The sequence below is a fragment of the Athene cunicularia genome (genome assembly GCF_003259725.1).
Source record: "Athene cunicularia isolate RWA chromosome 3 unlocalized genomic scaffold, athCun1 chr3_part1, whole genome shotgun sequence".
Taxonomy (NCBI): Eukaryota; Metazoa; Chordata; class Aves; order Strigiformes; family Strigidae; genus Athene; species Athene cunicularia.
Window position 1 is genome coordinate 70,446,005 of NW_020799097.1, and position 26,595 is coordinate 70,472,599.

At 37.9% G+C, this 26,595-nt stretch overlaps 1 protein-coding gene across 3 annotated transcripts in view; it reads right to left on the reverse strand.

The window, feature by feature from the left end:
- PLEKHG1 (pleckstrin homology and RhoGEF domain containing G1) overlaps positions 1–26,595 on the reverse strand; it is a 117,836-nt gene that overhangs the window by 67,156 nt on the left and 24,085 nt on the right. For 2 of the 3 annotated variants that reach the window (XM_026844988.1, XM_026844983.1), the window contains exon 3: positions 26,262–26,336. In XM_026844988.1, the coding sequence (XP_026700789.1) occupies positions 26,262–26,310 (49 nt within the window). In that variant the 5' untranslated portion in view covers positions 26,311–26,336. Of the gene's footprint in view, positions 1–252; positions 359–26,261; positions 26,337–26,595 lie in introns of those variants that run through there. The other variant, XM_026844985.1, reaches the window with a different exon arrangement.

The window sequence follows — 26,595 nt, forward strand, 5'->3', positions numbered from 1 at the left end:
CCTATTTTTAATTATTCAACAGTCACTAAGAGCTTACTAGAATTACATTATATAGCTGGCTCATGATAAAAAATGACAAATGAAAAAAAAAATGTCAGATATACTTTTACAGAACAACATACTTTTTTTTTTTTTTTTTTAATAGAAGATTCTCTGGTTTTAGGGTCTTATAGGAACTCCAAATATTGATAAAAACTTTTAGAGGAAAAGGCAAAAGTGAGAAAGATGGATAAGATGAAAGGAAAGGCTTACCCCAAAAACTCATCCTACAGCAAATGCAGATTCATTTTCACTGAAGGTATAACTCCATAACTATACTTCACATTTGGCCCAACAAATATCAGATAATTATCTACTGTTGTTTTCAAACATTCTAGAAATGCTACTATCCAGAAACACGCCTGCAGAGTAAGTCTCCCCAACACCCCCCCATGATTACTTCTGCACTTGTGAAGCCGTGTAACTGGTTACTCTCCTGGAGACGTTCAGCACAGGATTAATGAGTGCCTAAGAGACATCCTCTCATTCCAATTTTAAAACCACAGTTTTGATACCACAGCTGGACAACTGCCATCACTGCAAAAAAAAAAAAAAAAAAAAAAAAAAAAAAAAGGGAAAAAGGATCTTTCAGGAGAATTCTTCTTCCCCATCTGCTGCATCTTCAGCCTCCTCAGGGAGCATGTTTATTCCACTGCCAGCTTTGCATTCCAGCTCCAGAGAGCTGCAGGCACACCAAGTACTATCTTTTCAATCATTTAAATTTGGGAATCCTCCAGAATTGCTTTCCATAAGCTGTTTGGGAAATGCTGCTTGGCAAATGATTTGCACTACGACTAGGACTCAACCCCCCTGTATAGACTACATAAAGGACTGATGGAAAATACTTTCTTAAAACAGTAACATCCTCCCCATCACACACACACACTGCATCACTAACCTGCACTGACATAATCTGGCAAGTGAAATGGGAGAAAAATTCTGTTTTCTGCCAAAAAAAGAGGAAGTTAATTAGTTGGATATTAAATACACTAAGAATTTAAAACCAAAATAAAACCCTCTCAAACTTCTTAAATGCCCATATTTACATATACAGCATCTCTTTCTTTATTCCCTTCTAGACACATGGCTGAGTTACTGAAGTTACCAAGTCACAAAAGCCACATACATGTACATCTCTTTAGTAAACGTAGAATAAAATGTACCAGCTTAACTTCTTGCCCCAAGTATATATGAATATTGTATTAGCTTTTTTTTTTCCAAACACAGTTACGGAGGAACAGAGTTGTTTTCTGTTTTGATTGTTTGGGTTTAATTATTATTAAAGTACTATTTATCCTAACACAAAACTGAAAGCTTGCAAATCTTTAGAAAGAGCAGAAACAAGAGGAAAAGGAAGAAAACATTACTGTCATACAGCTACATAAGCAAGAAAGAGTCTCTTTTTTCTAGGATTATTTTGAACAAAAGCATCCTTTTGAATAGAAGCAACACTTAAATATGAGCCTCAATCCGGAGCAAAGAGTTAACTCTGTAACAAAAATGATATCTAAATTAACTGAGGAAATCCTCACAGTAGGTAGTACTCCTTGCTAGCAAAGACAAACTCATGCTTATTGCAACAGGGCAGTTTCACACATATATAATGTTAGTCCATAAACTAAGGGTACAGAGCCATGCATAATAAGGAACCAGCCACTGGCATCTGCTGAACATATGGTAATATTAAACACTAACCTTTCTATTAAATAGAATTTAAAACTTTAAAGAGCACAAGAGTTTAGGTTCTAGAAGCATAAATTAGCTATGCAATGGGGAAGGCACAAGACGATGCAATTAACACATATTCTAAAACATCTAGTATTGCTCACTGTCACTGGTCATGTTCACTCTGGCTTGTATTATTGGCAGTACAGTGCATACCTGAGTAAAGTGTTCATACAGAGTCAAAATATTACCTGAGATTATCCTAGCATTAAAAGGTAAGTTCTAGCTGTACTGGAGGACAATACATGTACTGTCTAAGCACTAAGATGAATTACAAATTACTGCTCCATCAGTGTTTGTCAAACAGCGGATATGTTGCTCCCCACATGCCAAACAGTAAATTCAAATACAGCGAACTAACTTCAGCAGTTATAAACATCACCAGCTACACACTTCCCTGCATTTATTAAAATACACCCCACAAACCTAAGTAAAATATTTTGCGGTTGGGAGCCAGCACCCTGTTCTTTCCAGCTTCAAGGAAACAAACTGTCCTTCCTTTCACGTGTTCTGACCAAAGTTTGCAACAAGGAAGCTGCAAATGGCAAAAGACTAATTAAGGCAGAGTTTTCGTTAACTCTTCTTAAACTTCAGAGCTGTGTGAATTAAAGATAAAGTAAGTTTACTCCCTAGAAATCGTACTAAAGTATGAAATGAGTCAGGGCTCCTAGAGAGATAATAGAAATCACGTCTTCAGATAGGCTTTACAAAGCTCAATTTTAAATTGAAAAAACTGTCAAATCCTTTAATTAGTCCTGGCAGGTCTGGACCACTGGAAACATTTCCATAATTTCAATCATCAAAGTAATTATTGAAGGTTTTATGGTTGGATGGCAGGGAAAGGAGATGGGATAGCAAAGAGGAAGGAGCAAAGGAGGCAGCTTGTTTCTCAACGCCAGCAGAGCAATTTTTAACTTCTCAGTTCTGCACCTAACTTTGATCAAAAAAGGAAAATAAACTTGACCCAGTGATAACACTCAAAGCCTCTGTACAAATAAACAGAAAACTAATTTAATCATCTTCCAGCTCCCTCCCTCAGGCAGCACTAAGCAAATGAGCTACATCTTCCTGAACAAAAATTAACAAGTAAATACAGGGTTTGTGTTTCCAGCTCCTTCCTGTGCGACCAGGAACAGATTTCTTCCTTTGATTACTGTAATCTGCATCCAAGAATCTGGAGATTTCATATCACAAAATGTTCAAAAATGAATTGACATATTTTATGCACCTTTCTAATACACCTGAAAAATTTGGAGGAAGCAGGGTTTGAATTTCAGCTGTGCATATCAAAAAGGAAACAACCTCCGTCAGGTAATACCTGACCCAGTTCCAAGTTTCACCTATTTTTAACAGCCTTGGATTTGGCCACTACATTCAAATATTGATAACAGCCCCAATTCCACAAACAGCAATGCGCACTTTTATCTTTATCACACATGCTTAACTCTGTTCTCGTGAGCAAAGAATGAAGGTCAGAGCAATCTCACATTTCTTCTAAAGCAGAGCTCCTCACTTTAATATTAAACATATCCTACATGAGTTTACTTAGAAGTTATATGCCCGTTAATTTATGAGCAACACTTCTACTCTTTTTTTTTTTTAATTAAAAGCTCTTCCATCACAATTACACAACTGACCTAGACTGCGTCCATATCACAGCTTTATTATGGGCTGTATTATCCTACAGAGAAATTTTTGAGGTTTTTAAGTATTCATTTTTAGAGAGTAATGTTACAGAGTAAAACCACAAAAAGGATTCCCCCAAATAAACAGAAAGGCCAGAGATCAGTATATTAAAGGCACTAAGGAAAAGACAGGTACAGTCACATGATAACCTTCACTACTGATTTCTGAGATGCATTTACAACATACAGGTGCAAATGTAGCAGCAGGAGGGCTACCAGCTCTCTTAGCACTGCTCAGCTTACAGGAGGAGCAGCCACAGGACCGGCAAGTCCCCACCATCATTGCTGGACTATATTTAATGCTTATTTAAGCATTTACTATCAGTAGAGTCTAGATGCAGAATATAAACATATGATCTAGATTCATACTACCAAGGCAACAAAGGATAAAAGTCTTTTTACAAAAACTAGGATTAAATGCTAAGCAAAGCTTTGCATTTTTAGTTTACTTGTTATATTGATTAAAAACACCACATCACCTCATGAGTGATTCTTAATACAGATCCGGCAAGTATAAATATATGAAAAATAGTCTGTGTTGTACACAGACTATAAGTACAGTCATTATTACATTACATCAGGCTAACGCACAGAGAAGCTTACTAAATTTTAAGCATTTACAACATTTTCAATTTTCTTCAAATTAAGCATATGTGTGTCACTCTTTGCCTTATGCAACCTAGAGGAGTGGAAACAAACAGAAACTGCAGCAGATATAACCTTATAAACTATGTCTTTGTAATTTGAGATTAAGAACTAGTTCAGACTAATGACAGTAACATAAAATAAAACATATTCCCCGACTTCCTCATAGCTTTTCTCTGCCAAAAGCAATTAAGAGTACTGCACCTTTGGGGAGTCATGAGGAAGGGAGGGAATGCTTGATGAGGTTATGACCCTTTCTCTGATAAAAAACAAAGATCTCTGACTCCATTCCACAAGACATTGGATACCAAAAAACTATTACACTTCCGATTTTCCCCTGGAATTGGTTCATTCTTCTCAAGTCTTACAGCAGATCGGCATTACATTTGGATCTGTGGATTTTTACATTCTTTAAAAAAAAACCCAAAATTTGACCTTTCAAAATCCAAGCAAGTCTTTTGGTTGAGTTTCCTCTTTGATCTGAACAAGTCAGCCCTGAATTCAGAGTTACATGCCTCTGAGCAGGCATATTCTGTACTACCGTTACACGTTACACTCATAGCAGAAATAACATATTCATGAGCGCTTGCTTTTATTGGGTCTAAAGCAGCATTTTTCTTGCACTCTCCTGCCAGCCAGATCCTGGGTGATCACTTTCAGTTAAAACATCTGTGCCCATGGCCATGACAACTGCCTGAGGGTCCATTCCCACCAGCCCCCTTAAAACTCAAAAGAGTCTTCAAATATGGACATACATAATCCTTCCTTCAGACCCTGAATGCAAGGAGTATTAGAGAAAAAACAGAAGCAATTACCCTCCATTGTACAAGGGTGATACAAAATCTTAATCTAGCCTAGTTTTCTCCATTACACACTAACAGCAATACAGTATCTTGGATAAGAAAAACCAAACAAACCAAATCAGAATTTTCTTCTTATAGGCAAGGCATACACTATGATCTGATATGAAATGGCAACTATCTGGTTCTTGGGAGGAGCAGGGAAGAATAGGAAAGCAGCTTTTTATGATGATTCCTACAAGCCTCTTTTACCACCCAGGGTATAGCTAAATCAAAATTATGATTTCTTTACTTCTGGCTGATTCAACTTCCCATCACTACTACCTTTAAAAAGTGTCAGACTGGGCGTTTTCTCTCAATGTGGGAGAGAAGAAAGCAGTAGCTTCTGCCATACTCCTTGTTCTCCTCCTGAGATGGGATACTCTCAATTAACCAGTTGTCAGTGCAATCATATACTATTATAAAGTCAGAAACCTGAGAAATGGAATACAATGGTTTTACAGATTTTCTTTTTCAGCTGCCCCTATCAGGATTCTCTAGGATTACCTTTAATCCTGTAATCAGAAAGACTATTTCACAATGGGACTAAGAATTTACCAAAACCAAGCTAAAACGATACCTTTTTATGCCAAGGGAGTAAAGCTGAGTTAGTTCCATCATCATAAAATGGAAATAGGCTACTGTTTTGTTCATGCTGAATTGGAGAATACATTGATCTCAGCTTGCTTTAGAGGAAAAAAATCAACCTGCCCACTAGGATTTCACACTGAGATTGCTATCACAAATTAGCTATTGTGGTTTAACAATTCCCTTCTTCTGAGCACTGAAAACATAGCCTTGGACATTTGATTAGCAAATTCAGTCCTCCCTGCATAAACATAAGAAAAGATTCCTTTGTAAAATAGTACAACAAAAGGTAACAAACCATATCACAGGAATAGGCACACCACTGGCACTCTTCCTGAGGTTAATCACAGGCATCCAACCTGCTACCAGTCAGAAGAAACTTATATTCATGCGTATTATCAATTTGCTTACCTGCAACCGCACTGTTTACCTGACAGTCTGTTCACTTCCCATTTATACTGGGAGAGGTTACAAAAAGGCATTTCAAGGGAAATTCCAAAGCTCAACATAAATAAAGGATTAGTTGGTGGATACTATTTTCAAGATAAGGAGATATATAACAGCAGTAAAGGCACCTGAGCTAATCAAGCCCTTCTAACCACAGAATGTTTGCTCTGTACAAAAATTGGCTTCAAATGCTTTCAGTGTGACTGCTAGCTACAGAACAGCCAACAAAAGTACTACCTATTTGCACAAAGTAAAATGAAAATGGTATGACAAAAAAAAAAAAAAAAAAACTTGTCTAAGTTTGAAACTCAATCCTGTCTGATTTCAGTATTAAATTACTCAGTTATGAATGAGGGATGAAACAATGGTAGCCAGACAGAACATGCTTGAGTAAGCAAAAAGACCTTTTAAACAGGATTATACCAACCTTTGAGCAAATATTGTTAAATAAATGAAAATCCACCAAGAATACACCTTAAAATCAGAGCTCCTGTTTGCTCTGCTTCAGACAGAATAGAGATTTGGAGAGCACAGACCATAATCACAGGCTTTATTTAATTATCATTGTACAAAAAATAAGCTAGTCTAGGCACTGCATTCTGAACACAACAAAATAATTATACCAAGTCATTGGTAAATACAATCCTAGGACTTGGAAAAGTAGCATTTATTCCCAAAAAGCCCACACATTTGTGGTGCATTTTACAGGAAAATCCATTTTTCTGCATTACTTCCCAATCCTTAAGGTAAGGGCAGAGTCTCCTTTCTTCCACCCTTTATAGATGCAGTTCCAGAGGAAACTCCAGAGACTTTTTTGGTTTTCTCCTTGGTGTGTATTTGTACACTGACTTCTCCAAACTGGGACCATTTAATCTGTCAGTAAAAGGATACCTGTCTTTCTCCTGCTCATGATACTGAGACTTTTTTTTTTTTTTTTCAAACAGTATGTTTCATGCTTTTCATTTTGGATTGTAATCTGCAGTAGAGCAGATCCTTCTGAATTCTGGCACAACGATGCTACTTCCCTTTAATTCAACTAGAAGAAACCCATAAGGACTTGAGAGCTGTAGTATCCAACTGTCATTGTAAAAATGTTTTTAAGATTATATTTGTATATTAAGACCATCTTTTGTAAATCCATAATCAAAGAGTAACTATCATTGTAATTTATTCTCTCAACCAAAACTGTCAACGTTTTGACAAACTCACTGTGCTACAGCGTGGGTGAAGCTTAATCTGAAATAGACCCAGCCACCCATCCTGTTATCTACCTTGTTCCACCTGCAACCAACCATCTCCTGTAACAATATGAGCAGCAGGCATTAAAGAGCTTTACAACAGTGGATAGTTACTACGTTGTAGAGATATGATTGGCAACAGCTTCTTTTTTGCCTCAGGATAAGACCTGGGATGATCAGAACAGAGAAGTGTAGTGGGCAGAGGGAAACATCACTAACTACTAACCATGGAGGATGAAAAGAAGAGGAAATTCCCCTGCGATGACAAGTGAAATTCTTCCCTACGAGTTGCCTAGAACACAGTCAAGTTCCCATCAGGTTCCTTAGGCAAGTCATGGACTCATTTAAGTGTTACAGTCAAGGAAATAAACAGACCTAGATTTCAAAGCCTCACCCAGGAGCCAGTGAAAACCCCACCTCCCCTCTGCAGGCTGAGCCTGTTGCTTTGTGTAAAGATATCATTTACATCCTTTCCCAACTCAGCATTACAAGTATCACACTGCCCTGGCTGGATGAGAAACAGCTCCTCATTTACTTCAGAGGCAAAGTATGTTTGTATTGGTCGAGTCCAGAAGCTCCATTATTTCATTAGCTCAGAGTTAGCACCATGGAGGCAGGAAAATAAAGCTACAGTCATTTCTTCAGCATGTGTGAAGCAGAACAGCTTATTAAGTTCTGAATTCATCTTGAATTCAACCTTCACACTGGACAAAGTTGGAAAAATTCACTGCAAAAAGTATGATTTACCCTGCAGAATATTTATAACCAACACTGATTAGCAGCAAAGCTCCATAGCAAGTTGGCTCTAGGATGGCTAAACAGTGGGGATGCAAAAAACTAAAATAACAACAAAATAAACCCCACCCAAAATCAAGAAAAAAAAAAAATTAGTTGCCTGCTGGTCTTGCTCCTGAAACATCATGGGTTGTATGATGGGTGTGAGCAAGGAGAGATTAAGTGAATACATAACTAGAGAGAGGATGGGACTGTTCCGTCTTACGTTACTAGCAATACCTCTGCATAGCTCTTCTCCTACAGGATGAGGACCACAGCACAAGCACTTCACCATGAGCATGTCAGCCTTTCTAAATATATGAATCCTTAATTCACTTAAGGTTAATCACTTGCGTAAATGCATTCTTCCGGGAACTTTGTAGTACTGAGTCCAAATATGCTGATTTCTCTTGCAATAAGCACTTTAAAAGTACGTTTTCTCCACGCTAACACTAGAATTGCTGTTATTGCCAGCACAACTTACAGGAGGTATTTCAAAACTTTCTTTGTTTTGCTTTATTTTGGGGTTTTTTAAGCAGAGAAATAGCATCTATAGTGTATATATATATATATATATATATGTTTTCTGGACATGGCCCTCCCACATCTCATTTACATACAAAGTATGTTCTAATATCTTAAGCATCTTAAAATACACTGAATAAACTTCAGAAGACTATTCTGTGATACCAGTCACAACTATACTGTGGATACAAGGACACAGCACAGCGATACTAAGCAATGTGCCAAGGTCACACAAGAAGGCAAGGATGTGAGCCTCCCCAGTGCCAGGGCTGTGACTCAGCACCAGCTCAGATGTCTCCTTGCCCATGATGGTACCTCTCCAAAATCCAGCTGCACTACTGGTGCCTGTTACTGAATACAGGAGGGCAGAAATAGAGTATGTAATAATGTAAGCAATATACATGAAACTAAGCAGGCCCCCAATCTTAACCAGATGGCCACAGCAATACCTTCCCTGTCCACACAAAGCACCTTCAGAGTCCTCTACACAGTCTGAGAAAGTAAGACTGGAAATAGAGCTGGGTCTATGTATGCATACATAGATGACTCTTTTCAACTGGCTTACAAAGTGCTTACCCATCCCATGGCCAATTAAGACAAAAGGCTGTTTCCAACAATTAATTTGGAGGTTAGGCCTCGGGTATGGAGTCACAGAGATGCTCACCGCAAGGACTTGGACTGACTGTAGGTCAACCAAGTGTGACCCAAAGCAGACAACAAATAGATTTTGTGGGTGTCTGTATTTGCTCCGGGATACAGTTTCTTCAGGGGTTTTTTGTTGTTGTTCTCAAAGATGGTGGTCCACTGATCAGCCCAAATTACTCAGCCTCCAGTGCAACATATTAGTCCTTCGAAAGGGACACATTTTATGCAAAAAGTTAGTGTTAAATGCAGTTTCCTTAAAACTTTTAACCAAAACCCATGTATCTGTTTATTTACCACAGTGGAAAATAAAGGCAGCAGATCACTGTATATTTCAGTATTTATTGCACCAGACTGTTTAACAACAGTGTTTTCAGTATCCAATATTGATATAGAGGACTTTCAGCATTTTAGCAAGAATAATCTCTTAGGAGAACCTGAAGAGATGACAAGGTAACTTTTAGCAACATAAGTCATAATTAGGACTAAGCCAACACACAGATTCATGAGCCATTGTTTTAACATTTTATTTTGATCACTGAGTCATATGTACAAGGCTAATAGACATAAGATGCAAAACCACACTTGAGTACTTTGAAGAAGCAGATCATACTCTGTATATACATAGAAAAATAACTAAGCAACTATTCAACATTACAGAATTGATGGGGGGGTGTGTGTCTCTGAAAACAGCTCTCTTGTATGACTTTTAGCAATTACTTTGCTGATGACTTCTGAGCCTAAATTTCAAAATCCCACTTAGTTTTAGACAAACCCATTTCACTTCTGAATGGGCTTTGTAAGGTTCACAAAAACCCACAAAAAAAACAACATTCAGGGCTGTATTACACACAGGAACTACACATACTTCTCATCTGTTGAGTAAATAGGCCACCGATTTTTTTTTTCCTCCTGCAACTCCTCCAACTTAAAAACCTGAGCTCTTTTTCAAGCTTTGTTTGTTGTTTAGATTTCAGTGGGATGTATACAAAACCACCCAAGAGCCCTCCCTTGCATGGTTGTCAATGTTTGAAATACAACATATACAAAGGAAAAGAGGTAGACATCTAGTTGAAGGAGACCAGCCTCTATCCTCCTCCCAGTCTACCTCTCTGCCAGGAGGCACTTCATTGGTAGGGACCTACAAAAAGCAAGGCAGAAATCCTTCTCCTTTCTAACTCTCAGCCAATCTGATTATCAGGGTTTTCAAGTACTCTGCCAAGGTACTCAGAAGAGATCACAGGATAAAGTCTAATAGCTACAACGGTGTGATTTAAGAATGAAAGTGACTCTAAGTCATCAGGTTCAGTACTGTTTCCTCTAATTACTGGATCATTTCCTATCTGGACATTTATAGTTTTCGATTATACAGCTGCTAAAATACCTGTGATCACAGATGACTGCTATATTCAACAGCACCCAAAGTTCAAGGTAACAAAGTAAGCTCAAAGTAGTTTTTATCCTCCTTTCCCTTAACCCTTCAAACACCCTGAGATAGCTCTTACATAGTAATATAAGGGGGGGAAGAAGGAAATCCTACAACAAACCCTCTGGATTTCTAAATTTAAACATTATCTGTAAAAAGGGTGCTTTTTTTTTTTTTTTAACTCTGTAATCTGCATTCCATTCAAAATCTTTAGAATCACTTTGGACTAGCTCAGAGCTTTAAACCAGGGATTGATCCCTTCTTCCTACCCAAGAGAAAAAAGAACAGGGAAAAAAAAAAAAAAAAAGAAAGAAAAAGAATGTGCATTAATTACAAGGCACTGTCTGACCTGGATTAGCCTTTATTCCATGTCAGCAGAAAAGAATTCCTGTCATCTGCATCAATTACAAGGGCAGAATAGGCTATTTCAAGTGGATTTCTTGTGAGAAATAAAGAAAATCAACTTTTGGCTTATTTAGGTGCCCCAATGTAACACGGTGTAATCTACTAATAAGATAGTACCCTTCTTACAAAGCCTTTCAAGTTATTTTAGGAACACAGCAATATTTAATCTCATCAAGTTTCTGCCTGTACTGTTTAATTCTAAGCTGTTGGGAGGCCAGTTTTCCCTTATTTACAAATAATCTTAAGCATTTTAATCAGGTGGAAGTAGGGAAATGATGCCTACTTCTAGACAAATAAGAAGAGGTGCAGGATTCAAATACAGTCAAGTCCTAGCACCTACATTTCAAAAAGAACACCAAAAAATCGTGAAGACTGCAAAATAAGGCATGAGAATCATTTACTGTCAGAAACCCTACGTTACAGTGACACACAAAACAAGTTTGATCTATTTGGCTTACACAGTCCATAAGTACCTGTCTGAGGGTGACAACCATTTCTTCAATCTAACAAAAGTTTAATGTTGGAAGCTAAATACACAGACATGTTCAGCCTAGAAACAGGACTGAAGTGATGGCATAATTAGGGATAAAATCTCTTTCTCATGGTTGATTCTCCAACTTAAGTTCTTGCTTTTAAGACTAAATCTCTTTCTAAAGAGTATATCAGAAATGAAATCTTTGCAAGTCAGGTCTCCAGCTTCCAAAGACCCCATTATGCAGAGGATGGGCTTGTACCCCTACTGCAGTCCTTCCAGGCTTTAGAAACTTCCATTGACCTCTCCCACAGGCACAGATTTAGTGTTTACTCTTTCCATCAGAAAGCAGACAATATTTTCCCTCAGCTAAACCAAAACTAGTTTAAAACCAAAAATCATCACTTTTCTTCCCATGCACCAAATCCAATACTTAAATTGACAAGCGGAGTTACTGGTTGTGGACACCAAAATCTAGCACCTCATTTGAAAAAAAAGACCAATTAATATTTACAATCAAAACCATATAGTTTTGATTGATTTTACTGTTATCATTTTAAATTTTAGCTTTATTCAAGGAACAAAAGCATCAAAAGCATTCAGATAATCCTGTTCAAATACAGAATGTCTCATATGTAACAATTTTGCAGTTCTTCATAAACTCAAAAGTTAAGACAACAAGGATGTCACGGACAAGCTGTGTATGAAAGTCAAATTAAACACTTTGAATCCAAGACTTGGAAGATGTTAATTTGAAAAAAGTTAGAAAAAAAAATAGGTAACAACCTTTTGTTAAGAGACTTACATATGCTACTGTGTATCACTGAGTAGAAAGAGCACATATTCAGTAAAACTTTACATGCTATGAAGTGTTTCAGATGAAATACATAGCAGCAGAACTTGACATTTAAGTGGAAAATCTACTTCCAGATACATAATGTACTGTAAGAAAAATTATATCCGATGTATAAAGTGAAATATCAATTAGTTGTGCTTCTTGACAGATTGTAAAAACAACTAAAGGCTGAAGTGTTTGAACTGGGATTTTCATATATCTTTACTTCGTAACAAACTAAGTCTGCCAAATACAGTACTTGAATACATCCAGACTTGAGGAAACTTGCCAGAACGTCTCACTTGGCAGAAAAAGATCAAGCAGGGTCTAGTTTTGGTCAACAGGCACTAACTTTCAGCTCTGCAAGATTCAGGTGGGTTTGTTAGTTTTTGAGGGTTTTGTTATGGGTTTGGGTTGTGGGTTGTTTGTTTTGGGTTTGGTTGTTTTTTGGTTTTTTTTTTTTTGGGGGGGGGGAAGTAATTTTTTTTAAATTCACATTCAATTCTAGAAGAAATATAAAGGCTCAGACATGGAACCAAGGATTGTCTTTGTATATCAGTGCTTACAAACATGTTTGCTGGCTTATGTCAGGGGCAAGCCGTGTTATGTAATTTTTCTTTAAACTCAAAAGAAAAGAAAGGCATAGAAGTAAAAGAAGGGTTTTTTCTCTCTGCACATTACCTTCAGTATGATTTCCCCCACCCCCAAGTTCCTCCCCTCCTTGTTATCTGTATTTTACATTAAAGATTTCCTGGTATGACATTATCAGTGCAACCTTTCTAGTTTTTATTCACATGCAGGGAAGGGTGTGGGTCGCTTATAAAAGTAGCTGTAAAGTAAATATGCCTATAAACTTTGACAATTTTATAAAAAGGCAGTTATTTGTCTGTATTCAGGACTGACAATACAATGACATTTTCCCACCACAGATAAGCGCAAACCTGGTTTGGGGTATTGTATGTTTCCATTACAGCAGTAATTTCATGGCTTTTAAATTAATGAACTTTAAAAGCTTGTACACTGATTTTTATTCTCAGCAAAACTTTGATTTCCCCACCTCTCAAGAAAGGGACCCACAGAAGCCACCTCACAGCTATCTTCCAAAAACATGAAAATCCAAATCCAGGCTCAGCATCCCCAGAGAGGAAGAAAAGTGAAAAATACAAAGAAAAAAAACAAACACACACACCCCCCCCATTTTTTCATTAAAAAAAAAAAAAAAAAAAAAAGTACATTCTCAAACACCAACAGAATATAAAAAGCTGAGTCAGATCATTCCCAGCAGGGATCATTAAAAAAAAAATAATTAAAACCAGTCATGCTGGGGGAGAGAAGAGGCAGGAAAAGTTACCTGCCTTCCAAAGTCTCAACCACCGCCTTCAGTCTGTTCACAAAAGGAAGGGCTCAGCACTTAAAAATGCGTGGTAATTCTGGCGGTTTTGGCTCACTCTCCTGCGCCCTGGATACACAACCCCAGCTGGGACCAAAGCCTGCTCTGATAGGGTTGTACCATTCCTCTCCCTGGCCAGGAGAGCTCAGCGCAGCACAAGGCATAGGAACACACTGAGACGTTGGATTTAGAGTACAAAGTGGCTCCAAAGGCATGATCTGAATCATATCCATGTTTCTCCATCTGTCTGAAAGATGTGTGGCAAAATGGACTGGAGCTGCTGTATTAATAATGTGGGTTCCAGCCAGGCCTGAAGCAATGAGCAAGTTGTGCTCTGTGATAAATGCACAACATTAATATATATTACGAAAGTTAAGTCACAGTAAAAGGCTGCAAAGGCACAGCTGTATTTAGAAACAATTTTTTGTCAGTGAGAAAGTTAAACTCAACATACAAGCTTCTGGAAGCAGTGTCCAGAGCATTTTCCCCAGAAACATACAGCACTGAAGGATGCACTCTTGAGTTCCCATTGCTTCTCCAAATCAAATGAAGCTTGTCATATCATCATGAGTCCCTGTAGCTTTTTTGGGCATAGGCAAAAAAAAAAAAAAATCAGTACCCTCTGTACATTTCCAAACTGGCAACATTGCATAGTAGCAAAACTCTGTTAGAAAACATTAGGCATAAACGTAAGACCTGTTCAAAAGCCATCAGTCCCTGCCTCTCCCAGTTGTAGCCATGTCTTGCGTGAGTTGCAAAACTGTAACACAAGAACTCGAGTTCTCAATGGCATTAGGCTTCTTTGCCATATGAATGAAGTGCAGGCATTATTTTCCTTCAGCAGTTCTCTTATGAAACAGTTAAAATATTTCTGAGCACTTCATTAAATGCACAATGTTAACAAAAAAAAAAAAAAAAAAAAAAAAAGCAACAGTCCAAATAATTATATTTGTATATCCTAAAATTATATTTTCCAGATGCAACCTAAAACTTCAGTCCTGCAACACAAGTCAACCACATAGCTCCTTGCACTCACCCATTACTCCATTAACTGCAAGAACCCACCTCCTTCCATCCAGGCTTTTAGCACAGCACTCTGTTAACACCAAAGTCTGAAGAAGTGGGTCCATGTACATGAGAAGATATGGGTGTGAGTTTTCTCTTTCAAGAGGTGGAAATGAGAAGGGATAAATAACAAATCAGCAGAACTAAACAAATACCTTTAATAATTAATATGGTTTTATAATAAAATTAGGACATTCTTCATAAATATTTCTGAGGAGAGAAATGAGCAACAAGTTCATGGCAGACTTTGCACTCGAGAAAATCTTCTTTCTGTCATGTGAAAGGATTTTCTAGCTAGCAGCTGTCAGTGGAACAAGTCTTTAAATACTTTGCCTGTTTTAGCAGGTCAGGAAATATTTGTGTGGTCAGGTTGAGGAGGTCAACTCTGGGGCACCTTCATTTTCATATTTGAGTGCCAGGTGCTGTAAGAGTAGGCCAGTGCCTTGAGTTAATACTGCCACTTCTTTGAAAGTGGAAAGCCTATGATTTCCAAAAACTTTAGTCAGTCTTTAAATAAAATTAATTTGGTTTACTACTACTCAATTGAGGGGAAAAAAATAAATTGCTAAAGACATGAGACACAAGAGAAAAAAAATCCATTTATACGTATCTATACTTAGAGCCCAAAGAAGGCTCTCTTGTGTTTCACTTTGAATGATTACATAGCTCCTAGGGCTGGGACCTGATACCAAGATTGTCTCACTGGGTAGGGATCCTAATTGGGGACAAACCTTGAAATGCAGCCATCTTCCTTCTGGGAGAGTCATGGCAGTCATATCTTCCAACAGGATTTCCTGTTGCCCATGAACTGTATATTAAATTTAAAAAATATTCAAGACAGGACATCCCATCTTTAGAAATGCTGGCTTGCTTCGGACATGACCAGACAGAACCATCTCCTGGCCAGACATCAGGCAAAATTCCCTAATGATTAGCCTCCTACATAACTTGATTCTTCAAATATTGCTTTCCATTGTGAAAGACATACCCGCTCATGAGATAAGACTTAACCATCAACATGAAATTTTTATACAGTGAAAAGTACAAATATATAAACTGATAACCATCCTTCTTACAAACATAGACATTGAGAGGAAGCACTGTTTGTAACTATCTGGACAGAAACTAGACATAACAGAAGCCAAATAAACTTGGATTGCCTGGCTTTCCCGAACAAGGAAAGTCCAGACTTGCTAGGAGAGAGGTTATATTCTAACACTTACCATCTTAAAAAATTTCTCAGTCCTTCCTTCATCTGAAGCACAGACTACATTGTGTGCATATGGGAAGAAAATTGTATATTGCACCTGGATGTTGTGTCCATTTTTAATTATTCTATAAAATATATGCTGTAGGGACCACTGCCAAGGTATGTGTAATGCAATTTATATTAATCCTTGTTCCACAAAACCCACAACTAAGAACAGCTACTATTTTCAAAGGATTTGGCAACTTTTAATGTCTTGAACTGCACAATCAGTTTTACAGCATGTTCTGACCAAAGAGGCTACTAGAACATAATGTGGCTTTGATTTAAAGAATAAAAGCCTCCTGAATGCTAAATCCAACCTCTCTGAGGCTCTTTAGCATGCACCACTAATGGACCTGGATACAGTGCAACAGAAGCAGTCTCCCACCTTTCCTCCCACTTCACCTCCTGCTCTCTTCAGCTTGCTGACTCTTCAAGAAGCTGACTTCAATAGTTTGACGTGGTGGACCAAAACACGTAGAGAGTTTCTATTAATATTTTATCACTCATAAAGCATCAAAGCTAGCTCCTCTTCTGGTTTAGCAGCAAACAGCAATTTCCTATTCTTTTAAGCTAAATTAAACTATAGGGAGCCAATTAAAAAAGCAAAACCTAATAACTAAGCTTTCCTCTGTATTAATCTCTCTAAATTTAGGATATATCAAGGCCTTTCAGCCCACTTCTAATGCTAGTGGCATAGTTTGAAATTACTTCTAGACATATAATCAGGTGACTAAGAGACAAAAAAACCCCACTGCAACTCTTAAGTGATAATTAATATTAGCAGGCTTGAATTGGCTAACTCTATAATACTTGTTGAAGTTCTTAAGAGTCAAGCAGTAAATAACTTGCAGGTAACTGTGCTGCTGCATGCCTGAGCAACTCAGAGTAAAAAGTCTTTGTTATCTTTATTTTTACCACTTTGGATCTTTTGGTTTTACAGCTGCAGTCAGCCCGAGATGAAATAAATTAGATTGTCAGAGTTACATTATCTTAAGAGTTGTAGCTTACTTTAAATGGCAGTAAGTAATCAATTTTTGCCTCTTATTCTTCGATGTCCTTTAAGTTGCTTTGGAAGAAATATGGCTGGGGAGGAGGGGAAATCAGTGAATCTGAAAACAAATTTCTGGCATGTCACCAGAATAAAGCAGCAAGATAAAATATGGAGGAAATTTCAGAAGGTAGGAAAAAGCACTGATTTACGTTTAAGAAACTGTTGACTTTACAGTACTTAAATGTATTTTACACCCTATTAGTGTAAGTAAAATCCAATACTAACAGAAAGATTAACTGTTACTACTGCTCATTTTCTGTACATTAACCCTTTAGCGGTTGGCAGCAGTCTGGAGTTCTTACTGTTGTTTGTGTTTCCACGCAACAATATGGGGAGCAGTAAAAACCCTGGAATATATAATAGTAAAAAAAAAAAAAAAAAAAAACCCAAACACCCCCCCCCAAAAAAAAAAACAACCAAACAACAACAAACAAACAACCACCTCGAAAAACCATGATGAAACTGGCAAAGGAAACTACTTAAACCATGTTTTCTAACATGACAGTTTTCATAACTGCATCTTTTTAGGGCGTTCTAAGTACTGCAGAACAGTAATTTAACACATAGTAGTTGTTTTAACAAAAATAACTGTTCTGTTTGGTGACAGTCTTCCCATTAAAAAAAAAAAAATCATCTCAAGAGAAGCCATGGCTATTATTCCTGACCTAGAAAGAGCAGGTGTTAGCAGTATACTGCTAACATCTGTAATCACACAATAGTGCTTCTGTATTTTCACTCCAGGTCACGCACAGCTAAGACAGCAGTATTACAGAGATATCAGAGTGTACTCTCTGTCCAGGGTCTTCTCCAAGAACTATTATAGTACTCAAATTATTTTAAACAGGAAAATAGAATTTAAATCTGCAACAGCTTCTTTTGGACCAGCAGCACATTTCTAGGATGGTAAGCAAGGCAGATGCTAAGCATGATACAAAAATAAAAAATGCTATTTATAAGGAGTATTGCATCAATCATTTTCTTTGAAGTATTTTAAATGCCCAGCTAAGCTCAAATTAATAACCTTAATAATTAGACACTGTTTATCATTCCTGATGGACAACCACCATGAAGGGAAATGTTCCCCCCTCTGACCCCACCAAGGAGCATGAAGGGTGAGCCATCGTTAGAAGAATGCTGGGGCAGGAGCTGGGAGCACTAAGTGCTCCCTGCCTTGTTTCACCATGCAGGTCACATCGCTTAGGTCCCATTGCAGCTGCCCTCTGCCTCCACTGGCAGTTTCGAGCAGTGCAAACAGACCACTAAAATTTTTGTTCTGATCAGAAAGGCAGATGCTGAGAACACATTTATGGCATTGCTGTGTTTTACTTTCAGGCTCTGTTTGTGGAGCAATTTGGGGGTGGGGTTGTTTCTTACATAAATGTGATAAAGTTGATAACTGCATCGTTAAAAATTCTACTGGCAATATTTTACTCTGGATAAACGAGTTCAGCGTTAAGTCAGGCTGATGGTCAAACTACAGTTTGCAGCTTAAAACGTAAACAATTTTTTAAAAAAGTTCACAGTTAGTGGAGGGCCATCCACAATCAGTTTTAAATATCATCCAACAGAGAGGAATATTTACACTAAAATACACAGAAAACTAGTACACCACTTGTTTCTCTGCTTTAACAAGGAACCTTTGCTTCTCCGGGAATGTTTGAGTTGTTTTAGGTTTCTCTCAACTTGGAACATCAATTTAGAAATAAATTAGACCGTTAGCGTTCAGAAGTACTTTAAAGATACTAGCTGTTTTTTGTCAAGACACATCACATTTGATTACTTCATGCAACCCACATTTAGTCTCCCTACTTTGTACTACTCAGAATTGGTTATTTAATAGGCGCACATTATTTATAAATCGTGATACACATAATTTTGCACAATGTACTTTTTATTTATACAAAAGCAAAAAAGTGCAAACACAAGTGCTACACTTCTCATTCGCTTCAGAACTAAGAATTAATTATTACTGAGACAGAAAAGCAAAAGTAATTCTTAAAAAAGTGAACTATCAACATAAAAAAAACCCCAGAAGTTTTCCAAACCTCAAGTTTAAGCAGTTTAGGCCACAGAAGATTTCTGTAACTTGTGGATGACTGGAGCACTGATCTCTGATGAGATACCAGCCAGACAGGACACCAAGAAAAGTGCCTGGCACTTGAAGAACAAGTTATTCTACCTGTTAACAGCCCAACCTTTGTAATCAGTGACTTAACCACCATTACATTACAGCAGCTGCATCTTTACTTCTGATGAGGAGTGGGCTTTACTGTACCCAAACATGTCACAATGTCCAGAACAGTCTACCTTTTGCCGCTCTTCACCACCCTAGATCAAGGGAGCCACCTCCACTACCTCCTCCTCTTCACTCCACTGAGCTGAGGAAGTTTAAAAGGCCATTCAGTTAACAGCCTGTTGGCACCCGAGAAAAAAAGTGGGACCCAGCAGCATGGCACACTAACTATGGCAGTTCATCAGACTGCTTTCAGGAAAAAAGCAGATTGATTCAATGTTGTGGTTTACTGCATCATAACAGCATCCGAGAATGAGAGCTGCAGTGCAGAGCATAGGGGCTGCAAACAGTCTGGTTGCCGCAAAGCAAGTGCCATGCAAGTACAGCAGAGCAGCAGTTGCTTAGACTGTTCCTAATACTCAGTTTCAGTGGACTGGAGCTAGCCCAGATTTCTCAAGAGAGTTATGACAAGAGTCATTATGCATTATGACAACAGCCTACAACTAATGTTTCAAAGAAAGATGTGCCAACATCTCACAGCATGCAGAGAGAGGCCAACAAGTTAGCAAGGACTCAGAGACAGAATATCCAATTTCATCACCCTTCCACCTTGCTTTTCTCCAATTTCCAATCAAATTTCACATTTCAAATCTTCTTTGGCTCCACCATCTCCTTTTATAACCACTAGGGTTAAGAATTTCAGATACTGTCTTTATGCAGATATCCTCCTTCAAGATATGATGGGGGGGGTGTTTTAAAAACCACTACAAAAATGAGGCTATGAATAGTAAGGAAAAAAATAACTCAGCACAGGAAGATTGTATTACTGGGGACAGTGAGAACATAGCAAGCATGTAATATATTTTTCGCCAGCATTCTTCTAGCATCCAACCATTTTCAACTGAAGGGATTTCCTTGGTTTGCAGTGGCTCATTTATTTGGAGCTGTCTTCCAGAGACTTCTCTGGTCTCCCCTTCAACTCACGTGATTGTGAGTATAAAAAATTTACAATATCCTTTGGCAGAAAAAGTCCACAGTGTCTACTACCTTCTGCATAAATCAACAAGACCTTTTATGTTGAATCTCATCCATCTAGTGTTATCTGATAGCCACAAGTTCTTGTCCACAAAATAGCACAGTTGGTATACACCGCTTAGTGCACACATTTCTTCAGTTAGGCAGCAAGAAGCTGCAGGAAACTGAGAATGAAGCAAGGAATAAAGAAATTAGTTCCGAAGAACAGGAGCAAGTAGACAAAGTATACAATCACCATCCCTCAGCACGCAGATATTTTTGTGCCCGTCGCAGTCCAGTGATATATCATTAAGCCTGCGTGTGCGCTATTACCATAGTTATCTGTGATTTCATGTGCGCTTGAGACCTGAAAACATTTAGAAAAGATGCTTCATTTTCTTATCTACTTTTGTATTCCTTTAAAAGGGGTATAGTAATAAATAAAGTGTAATAACAACGTTCTCCATAAACACAGCACAAGACAGTACACTGCTATGTGCCCAATGAAAGCCCCCACAGTGCTGTGCAGAGGGCAGCATGCAGCATTTACTAATTACTCTGTGACCATACCCTGGCATTCCTGCTATGAAAGAATCAGTCTTAGCAAAATTTGGGGGTTGAAATACTGATGCTATTTTCTTCACTGCATTTGAAGGGTATGACCCATTGAGCAGCCTGCACATTTTTACATGGCTGCGCTTGCGTGTTCTTCCAATGCAGCATTACATATTACAGCAGAAGTAGCATGCAAACATAAGGCAGAGGAATTATAAAACTAAATGAGTCTTATCACAAACAACAGTAACAGCTGGTAGGCTCCCACTAGCGCCATCAGGCACACAATGCAAGGAAAAACACGGCTGTGACTGTAAGGTATTTTATAATGACATAAGCTTGTTGTCCAGTGGGATTTGTCAGTGGCTGTTTATAAAGCCCAGGTGTAACATTTGTTTCCTTCAGGATGCAAGTGTGAACCACTAAGTCAGTAAGGGAAGATCCTGCTGGGGGAAGTCATGGCTCTTTCATTAAGCAAGATGATGGAGGGGAAAGGGGGAAAGTAAGAAGAGTCTGGGGGAGTTCAACGTCCTCACATCTTTCTCTTCAAAGTTTTCTACTTTTGAGGCACAGAAAAGAACCAGTCAAGCTGACTGGATAAACCTAATGCAGATTCCCACATCCATATACCTTTTCTAAGTTTTTTGCATAAAGCTACTTCTAAGGTAGCACTTGACTGATACACCAAAAACTCTGAGTGTGGAAGCCTTCCAAATGGGTACAAAGGCAGATATCATCTGGTTTCTTTGAAGCAAGCCTAGCTATGTTATGAACAGCTGTTCAAAGGTATCACAACAAAAAAGTTAGTCAACAATACACAAGATAAAGTACTTGTTTTTTTATGAAAACTGTTTGGTATCATCAAAATTTTGTTAAGCTATCAAAAAACTGTTTTAATCTTGTAAAATAGATAATTCATAATGAAAAAAAAAAAAATCTACAATCATTCCCCTAAATTTTTGCATATGAGCAATTGCCCAGCTCCAGATATCACCAGGAGCCGTCACTGTGAGCCACAGTAGCAGACCCTCTGCAAATGAGGAAGAATTTGTGCAATGGGTGGGGTACTTCTGTCATAGACTAATTTCCAATGGTTAACTAGAAATTTAAGAGTGACTTTTCAGCAAAAATGAACAGAACAATTGCTAATTCCTTTGCAAGCTAAAACAGAAACACACTCAATCCACTTCCTGGTATTGACATACGACATTGTTCTAAATACATCCATTGTAAACAGAATATAATAGCTTTGCCGTAGGAAAACAGTTAAGAAATAGTTATACATGGATCACGGTAGGGGTTTTTTGTTTTAATTTGTTTGTATACCGCTCCTTGATAGCTACACAAGCTTCTTGAAAAATATTTGTCACATGTGATATACATGCACTTCCATCTTCGCAACAACCAAATAAATCCTCAGGTCCTGGGGTTTTTTGCCCTTATAGCACAAAGCAAGCAGTGACATTTATAAATGTAACTGTTGACTCTAAAGGGTTTGACAGAAGAGGTGGCAGAAAAGCAAATAGTCTGCCTGCGCACTGGAGACCCTCGAGTCAAGGACTAAGTTACAGTAAATTACAGGAAACTCATTTCTCAATTGTCTGCTTCTGTGTGCTTCATGGCTTAACTGGAGAATATGGAGCAGTGGGTCAGTAGGTGAGGGGCAGGGAGGGGCACTGCTAGCTTAAGGCAAGACTGACTTTTTTTAAAGGTTTCCAGATAATCTGTTACCTTGCCAACACTTTGCTCAACCCAACTCAACCCTTATGAATGTGAAAGGTTAATTGTTAGAATTTTTTAACCAAATACACCTTTCTTAAAAAACAACAACAACAACAACAACAAAACTAACAAAAAAATCACAATGATAGCAAGAATATTTCTCTGGGAAAAAAAATCCAAGCAGCAATAAGATGTCTGGAAATAATTAAGAAAGTTCACGTAAATGTTTACGCATGTAAGTAGCAGTGATATTTTAAACATGAGAAATTAAACACTCGCTTCTTAATTCTGACTCAGTCATACCAGTGAAACGTTTCTACATAATAGTAAACTGTATAAACGGTAAGTAAAGAGAGAGATGCATATGATCAAAGACTACGGAAGTTTATCTTATAAGTCAGTGCTAGAGCAGCTCCTGGCATACGCCTGACAATTCTTTTCAGTAAATGTTATCATAACATTCTTTGAAAGTAAGAGTATTTATGAGACTAAACCAACAAAACCTCTCAAAATTGTAACTTCCAGCACTAATGGGTTAGTATCTTCAGAAAAATCATTAGTATCATGTCTTCTTTAGTAGAAGATTTTCATCAAGATGTAAGAACAGGTCTCTAAGTAAAGATTAATTTTTATTATTTCACCTTTTTTTTAACATCTAAAATTTAATTTCGGAGAGCAATTAAAAACAAAGCATCCAGATTAAACTGTTTTGTTCTACTAAACACTGTATCCGTTAAAGCACATTTTTATTCAAACTGCTTGAAGAACTTCATAAACTCTTATTGCAACAGAATACAATAGCTACAGTTTGAAAATTAAGACTCAACATTATCTCATAATTTTAATTAGCTATATTTTAATTGTATTAATTTCTTACTACTCTAACATCACTAGTAATCTATCTAAGTATTTGAGGATGTGTTACTACGATCTAGAAAAAAGTGTTTCAAGTCATTAGTAGTTATTCAGCTTTTGTTCCTCATGCTAGTGGTTTAGGAAACAGTGTCATGAAAACCACTGCCCCAAGCTTCACCGAAATTGCCTGTTGCACCTCAAAACCTACAGAGCTCATATCCTGCCACCTCCATGCCTACTAACTACCTTGGGAACTCTGAAACTATATATCCCAGGAGGCTGGCACTCACCACGCCACCCACAGGAACAGCTCCCTTAGGATCTCATGATTTAAGTACATACACACTTTTCTATATATGTATATACGTGTGTATACTGTATGTGCGAGAATACATAAACAGTTCCACAGCCTTACAGGCACAGTTTCTTAATGAGCCAGACAATCATTTCTCATGTGTCTTCTGTGTATATGGGAGATTTCAGGTCACGGGAATCTTGTACTAATAACCTCAAAATGTATAACAAAGCATACACGGAGAAGATTTTTAGTTGTTGTATCCCTAAACTCTCTACTCAAATTTGGAGTCCCGAAAACTTTCCAGTTTTAACTTTCCTTGATAATGTGCAGGACACTGTATTATGCGTCTGCTTGATTAGACAGACTTCATAAGCTACTAAAAAACAGAAAAACCTTGAAAGTACTGAACAAGATCCTCAGAGCAGTTTCTAGATCCCTGCTTAATTGCAAAACTGTTGCTGGCATGTTTTTTATGCATTGGCAGTTTTGGTGAAATGAAGCCATGTTTACAGAAACAAAGAGACACTGAAGGCTTCATGAGTCTTGCAAAAATTAAATGAAACAAGGAGCTCCCTGCCGCCTTCTCCTGTACCTAGCCATGAACAATCCTGCGTTCAGTTTCAAAACTTCTAATTTGGGGATGGAGCTAGCAGGAAAATGACTGGAAAGTAGTACCTGGGATATCCTAACCTCAGAGACTGTTGTCTTTTCAGTGTCTAACAGATGCACATGCTAGCTCTCAGTCCTTGCCCATCCCACTTCACAGGCATCAATCTCTGACTGCCAGCCTAAGGAGGAGAATCAATCTTTGTTTGACAGCCACATGATGCCATCAGTGACTCCATCATTAATGATGCTCTGCAGGACTCTTTCCATTCCCTCCCCTTTTTTCCCCCAGACCTCTGCTCCCAGCCCATCTACAGCTCTATGCTGTCAAAAGTCCTACCCTCTCTAACTCCTGATGTAAACCAAAACCAAACCTTACAATTCGCTTACTGGAAATTGCTTGTGTGGTAAATTAAAATGCCATAAGAGAAAATAAAGTTACCTGTCACAGACAGAGCAAGTTTTCCCCAGATTTGATGTGAAAGTTTTACATCATCCCTATGTCTTGCTTAATGTATCAGAACTCCTCTCGGAGGCTGAAGAGCTGAAACGCAGCAATATCTGCCACCGATCCACAGCCAGAAAAGAAATTCAATATGTATGACATATATCATCAGTGTAATTTTAACAGACTTAGACTTCATTAACACCTAGGAGAGTCACAGATGTGATCACGTAGGCTACTTTTAAGGAAGCAACCAGCAAGACTCATTTGTTCCACATCCTAAATCATGGCACAAATGTCAGCTTTGGTTCTAACTGGACTTCATCACATTTCCTTTAGCATAAGAATTTATTTATAAGGGAGGCATGTGAATCAGAAAGAGAGCAGTCTTTGAAAGACTAGCTGTAACTGCTTCTCCCTCATGTGTTGTGTTCTCATAGTAATGTGTGTTAAGCTTTACAGCAAACTTTAAAAATAAATTAATAGAAAGGCCTTTTGCCGTTATGCATAGCTTAATACCCTTTACAAGGAAAAAAATTGTTTCTCTGCTGTTATTGATGCGCATTTTAAATTACTATTGCAGCATGTTCCTTGATGCCTCTCAAATTCATTGAGGTTCAAATGCAACAAAAATATTTAAAACTAAATTTTGAGATGTATTTCTTCAGGTTTAGAGAGAAAGCAGTACAAACCAGCCTGAGCTGCAAGCTTTATTCAAACTAAACCACACATTTGAATGAATACAGCCCTTGTGTGAGGACAGCAATAAGCCAGAAAGCAAGTCTATACAAGAGCTACTACAAGTTTTTTGCCACAAAACTGTCAGAAACACCTCACAAATAGCAAAGTTTTATAAAACGTTTTAATGAAACATTCAGCAGTGATTCTGAGGAAGCACTCAAATTAGCAGGATTACAATTGTTTTTAAGGAACAAATATTCCCTGAAACCAAGTACCAAACTTTCAGATGTGGGAATTTAAAGTGAATGGACCTTGAGAAGGAAAAAATGGTCTGATTTTCAGAAGGACTGAGCATTTTAAGATTCCACTGATTTTAGTGGAGATCATGCCTAGTGAATTCCTCCTTGTATCAGTCACCCCACATCTTAAATGTCAGCTTTGGTTCTGTGAGACTTCTGTATCCCATATGAAAAACTGGCCTCAGTCAACAAGACCTCTTTATCAAAAGGGGACAAAACATCTCCAAAGCTGAAATACTAGCAGCCCATGGCCCTCCCTCCTAATTATGTATTTTAGTACTGTCATGAATGATGGGCTAGGGAAGAAGGAAAAGGTTACACAAAAGTAAGTGAGAACTTCCTGCTATTTAAATTAACATGCATACATAGAATTATTTCAGCTCTCCCGTAAGTTTAAGGTCAGTAAAGGAAACTCACTTTTTGACTTGAAAAATTCTTCACAAAATCACAATGCTTCTTTTCTTCAATAATTAGTAAAAAAATAAAAATAAAAGACAGAAAACTACTAACCTTCACTCCTGGGGACAGGTTCTGTATCACCTGGTGTTTTATCTGGCATCTCTGCAGACACAGGCTTAGTAAAACCTAATGGACACAAAGCAAAGAAAGTTTTGTCCATCAAAAGCAGTATGTTTCTGTAGGACATTCCCCTGCCCCATGACCCCTGCAAAGGATGGATTTTCAGCTTTCATAATTTCCATATTTGTATGTACGATATGTAAACCTAGAGATTAACTGCAATACTGTTCACTGTACTGTCACCTGGATGTACTGCCAGGTAGGCAAGCACAAAAGGACCCTCTAACAAATTGCAGCGGTAGATGAAAGCACTGAGACAGAAGTT